At 40.0% G+C, this 4,535-nt stretch overlaps 1 protein-coding gene across 2 annotated transcripts; it reads left to right on the forward strand.

The window, feature by feature from the left end:
* The first annotated feature begins 434 nt into the window (after nt 1-434).
* Nucleotides 435-4,095, forward strand: LOC140779839 (protein NDL1-like). Of its 2 annotated transcripts, XM_073125126.1 has the most exons (11): nt 435-604; nt 1,566-1,665; nt 2,058-2,155; nt 2,286-2,374; nt 2,498-2,558; nt 2,640-2,726; nt 2,817-2,894; nt 2,992-3,048; nt 3,142-3,197; nt 3,290-3,425; nt 3,556-4,095. In XM_073125126.1, exons 1-11 carry the CDS (start codon nt 545-547, stop codon nt 3,775-3,777), a joined length of 1,044 nt encoding a protein of 347 aa, XP_072981227.1. In that variant the 5' UTR covers nt 435-544; the 3' UTR covers nt 3,778-4,095. The 2 variants fall into 2 exon arrangements, with proteins under 2 accessions (XP_072981227.1, XP_072981229.1); XM_073125128.1 differs by lacking the exon at nt 435-604 and having other exon boundaries at nt 1,622-1,665; nt 2,276-2,374.
* The last annotated feature ends 440 nt before the right edge of the window (nt 4,096-4,535 follow it).

Below are 4,535 nucleotides of genomic sequence, written 5' to 3' on the forward strand. Positions count from 1 at the left end.
CATTTATGTCCATTTATTTCCGCACCCACGCGTGGCGTGATCGGCGACCCACAGCCCGCAACGGGGGACCGTCAGTCGAGCGCCACCGGACGACCCTCGCGGGCCCCGCCAAAAAACACCCCGTCCCCCTTGTGACCGCCACGTGTCTGGAAGACCGGCGCAAACGGTTGCATGTAGGACCACTCGGGTTAGCGGCGCTCCGCTTTATCGTCACGTGCAGTCTCAATGCCAGGTCAAACCAGCTCACGCCGAGGTGGACGCGGGCCGTCCGATCCCATCGGACGGAGGCCGAACTCCCTCGGAGCGTCGGTGGGGTTAAGTTTCGGGGGTAAAAATTTTGGTGCTATATTGCGAGGTAACGGGAGAGGAATCGTTTTGTATTTATACTAAAATAATCGAGCGAAGCGAGACAGAGGAGAGAAGCTAGAGAGAAGAGAAGAGAAGAGAGAGAGAGAGAGAGAGAGAGAGAGAGAGAGAGAGAGAGAGAGAGAGAGAGAGAGAGAGAGAGAGAGAGAGGAGAAGAGAAGAGAGAGAGAGAGAGGCAATGGGGGAATCGAGCAGCTCAGTATCAATAGATGTGGAGAGGATCTCGTTTGGGGGAAAGGTTAGGGTTTTCCTGATCGGTTTGGAAAAGTTTCCACCTTTTCTTCTTCTTCGTCTTTTCTGCATTTGAGTTTTGTTGAATGATTGCTCTTCTTTTTGTGCTAGAAAGCTTGGATTGATGTATTTATTTCGTGAAATTTTTCACTGATTTTTTTTTGGTTGAAATATTGGAGTTTCGGATGCTTGCATCGTAGGTTTAGGTCATCTTGTTATCGTGTTGAGCATTTTGCTGGGTAATTTGAATCTTCTGCAACTTTTAGTCACTTAATTCATACCCTTGGCGTCATTACGGAGATATTCTTTTCTTGAAGCATCAGCAGAGTACTAATCAGCTTGTAGTCTTGGTTTACTCAACTGCTGCTTGTTGTTGTTGTTGTTGTGAATTTACTATTTAATCGTTGGATAGGTATAACTATTTTTAGGTAATTAAATTGTTCGAAGGATATGGCAGCTGCTTAATTGTTAGCTAAATGTCTAAATAGCCATTAAAGCTTGATAGGTTCGAATTAATTGGAGACTCATCAACATGGTCCTCCACTCTTGCAATTCGGTTGGGTTTTATATCATCTCTTCAAATTTGTCTTTAAATTACAACCTGTCCTCCTTTTTCCTATATTGTTGCGATTTCTTAATTTGCAAATAATCTAGTCTTTAGATACATCGTAACCTTGTCTTTTATTTTAGTGTATTCTTTTTTATCTTTCGTTTGCATAAATCTACAAGTATGCAGGCATGCCTCTCATGTTACTTGAAGCTTGAATGCCAATATAATTGCTAATTTTACTATCATATTGATGGAGGAACTCTGATTTTTACTAATATTGTAGATCTATTATCCAAGATTGTCTCCGTATTCTCTTTCTGCCACTTATTACCTGATTATTTTATTTGATCGTTTTCACTAGTCATTGTACTTGTTCCTCTTTCGGTTTATTAACGATATTTCTCATCGCTCTTCTCAGGAACATCATATACTAACAAATCATGGCTCTGTATCTGTTGCTGTATACGGAGATCTAGAGAAACCTGCTCTTGTTACATATCCAGATTTAGCTTTAAATCGTAAGTGCAATAATCTGTGTTATCAATGGGATATCTTATCAAGATTTGTCAATCATAGGAATAAAAGTCGTAGCTTTTATTGTCTTCAAATTGTTCTGGGGGCAATAACATGGCCATCATTTAATTATTGGTATTGCAACTGATCTTTGAATTGTTTTGCTTGGCCACATATTTCGTTCATACTGCTATATCCCAAGTATATCTTTTGTGCCTGGGTTGCTGATTCCTCAAACCCAAGCACCTTGGGATCACTTATGTCCTTGATATATATTAGGAGTTAATATGATTCGTATTTATAAAAAAAGAAAAGAGAGATTGATAGGTAGTGTCTCTCATCTTTCTGAAAAATCAAGGATATCCGTAACTTACACCTCTCTTTGTTGGTTGCTTAGATATGTCTTGCTTCCAAGGATTATTCTTTTGTCCAGAAGCTGCCTCCTTGTTACTACATAATTTCTGCATATACCACATCAGTCCGCCAGGCCATGAGGTCGGTAATCCAATTGGACTTTCCATTTCGACTTTATGTTTATATAGTTCTATCTTGCATTTGTCTCTTATACCTTGTATACGCTGTGCTCACATGATTTTTGTCATGATCTTCCTTAAGAGTCCCGCAGTTGGGAGCAGCTCCAATTTCTACAGATGTTCCAGTGCTATCTGCTGATGAGTTGGCAGATCAGGTTGCTGATGTTCTTGATTTCTTTGGGTAATGTCTGACAAACTCTTTTGAACGGTTGGTTTATTTTTGCATTATGTTTATTAAAGTATTGTTAGAGTGAAAGAGCACATTTTTAATTTAACATCTTATTTTGTACCTTGCTTTTTCCAGGTTAGGTGCAGTAATGTGCTTAGGAGTCACAGCCGGTGCTTATATTCTTACCCTTTTCGCTGTAGGTGTTCCTATAGTTAAGGCTTCCTAAATTTCTATATTTAGCTTATGATTGATTTATAATTCTATAAATTGGTTGCAGACAAAATACAGGGAACGAGTTCTTGGGTTAATACTCGTTTCCCCTTTGTGTAAAGCTCCCTCATGGACAGAGTGGTTGTATAACAAGGTATCAACTTATATCCACCTGTCGTTTTGTATATCTCATATCATTTCTGAGAAATAGAGGTTGTGCTGACTATCAAATAAAATCTCTTAGGTTATGTCAAACTTCCTCTATTTTTATGGGATGCGCAGCTTTATCAAGGAATGCTTACTCCAGCGATACTTCAGCAAGGTATACAAGGATTTGTCCATGCTTTTCTTCCCTCTTTCTCACCTTCTGTTCATTGTGAATGTCTATTATGTATCTCACCCTCATCTCCTATTGGCAGGAAGTTAGAGGAAGTTCACAAGTTCCTGAATCAGACATTGTGCAAGCTTGTAGAACTGTTAGTATTCAATTGTCTTTCTTCTCTGGATACTGTCAATATTCCACTCTCTTTTTGTTTGGAAGAATTTAATTCTCTGGCTATTATCTGCAGTTGCTGGATGAGAAACAAAGCACGAATGTATGGCGATTTCTTCAAGCTATAAATGGGTATGTTTACTGATATATTGCTCTATTCAATGTAAACTAATAAAAGATTGCCTGCTAGATTAACTCCTAAACCCTCTGGTAATCAATCTCAGGAGACATGACTTGACAGAAGCACTGAAGAAGTTACGGTGCAGGACACTAATTTTTGTTGGTGAGAACTCTCCATTCCACTCAGAGGCCCTATCCATGATGTCTAAGCTGGACGGAAGATACAGTGCTTTGGTGGAGGTAATAGAAGGATTTTTTTTTTTCCCGAGTTCGTATCATTGAAATGATTAACATAGAATTAAGATATCATGAACCTTCCTCTCATCAACTGGCACTTTGCATGGTGTGGGACCTCTTGAATAAATTGCAGGTTCAGGCATGTGGCTCAGTTGTGACAGAAGAGCAACCCCATGCGATGCTGATACCGTTGGAGTACTTCCTCATGGGGTATGGCTTGTACAGACCATGCCAGTTTAGCTGCAGCCCTCGGAGTCCCCTTAGTCCATCCTGCATTTCCCCCGAGTTGCTTTCACCGGAGAGCATGGGGGTGAAACTAAAGCCCATAAAAACCCGGATCTCGCTTGAAGTTTGAGAAGAACATAACCCATGAGTTTAAGCTCTTGCAAAGGCTTAGCTGCATTTTGCACGAGAGGTATGACATCTGGGGCATACTTTTACCCATACTGTTGTGGTCTTATGGCCGTTTTTCCCGTAGAGATAATTCATTGTTGGAGTGTAGATAAAATAGATTAGCTCACCGAGAAACAGGCAGCAGGGGGGTTAAGTGTACCTGGGACTCTATTCCATTTGTTTGTAGTCAGAACACTTGTAAATCTTTCATTATTTATGATATCTGAAGAATAAATTATGAGGAAGATGCTGCTGCCCTCATCGTCTCTCCTTTCTCCTACTTACATTTGCAAGATATACTTCAATCTTTTCACGTGTGTGTTTGAATTCGCTAGCCGTTATGCCCATTGTGTGAAGGATGGGTTAATATTGACATTTGATCTCAGCTGTTTGGTGATCTGTCATGGTGCCAACTGCCTTCTCTCTCATGTATTATTGCTGTGGGCCAAACCCAATGCTTGTATTTTTATATTGCTTTTATTTGCTGGATCTTTTTTTCTTTTCTTTTGTCCCAATTCAGGTGGACTGGTCAGGAATATATGAGGTGAATTGGAAATTGGTGCAGCTGGTTCATATGGCAAGCATTCTTCTATGTCCTTCCTTATTCGAATAAATTACAATAATCCTATCAAATTACATAGCGTATTTCCTTTAGAGTAGTAAGTCTCCTATTTTAAGATACCGATGATGAGGAGGATGGATATTCTGTGATTCTAGTGC

Source organism: Typha angustifolia, chromosome 15 (genome assembly GCF_048772165.1).
Source record: "Typha angustifolia cultivar Huaian chromosome 15, ASM4877216v1, whole genome shotgun sequence".
NCBI classification, from domain to species: domain Eukaryota; kingdom Viridiplantae; phylum Streptophyta; class Magnoliopsida; order Poales; family Typhaceae; genus Typha; species Typha angustifolia.

Coding starts and splice junctions, on each gene's coding strand:
- LOC140779839 (XM_073125126.1), top strand. CDS start 545: ATGGGGGAATCGAGCAGCTCAGTATCAATAGATGTGGAGAGGATCTCG. Junction 2,156..2,285: donor TCAGTCCGCCAGGCCATGAG/GTCGGTAATCCA, acceptor AGAGTCCCGCAG/TTGGGAGCAGCTCCAATTTC. Junction 2,895..2,991: donor TCCAGCGATACTTCAGCAAG/GTATACAAGGAT, acceptor TCCTATTGGCAG/GAAGTTAGAGGAAGTTCACA.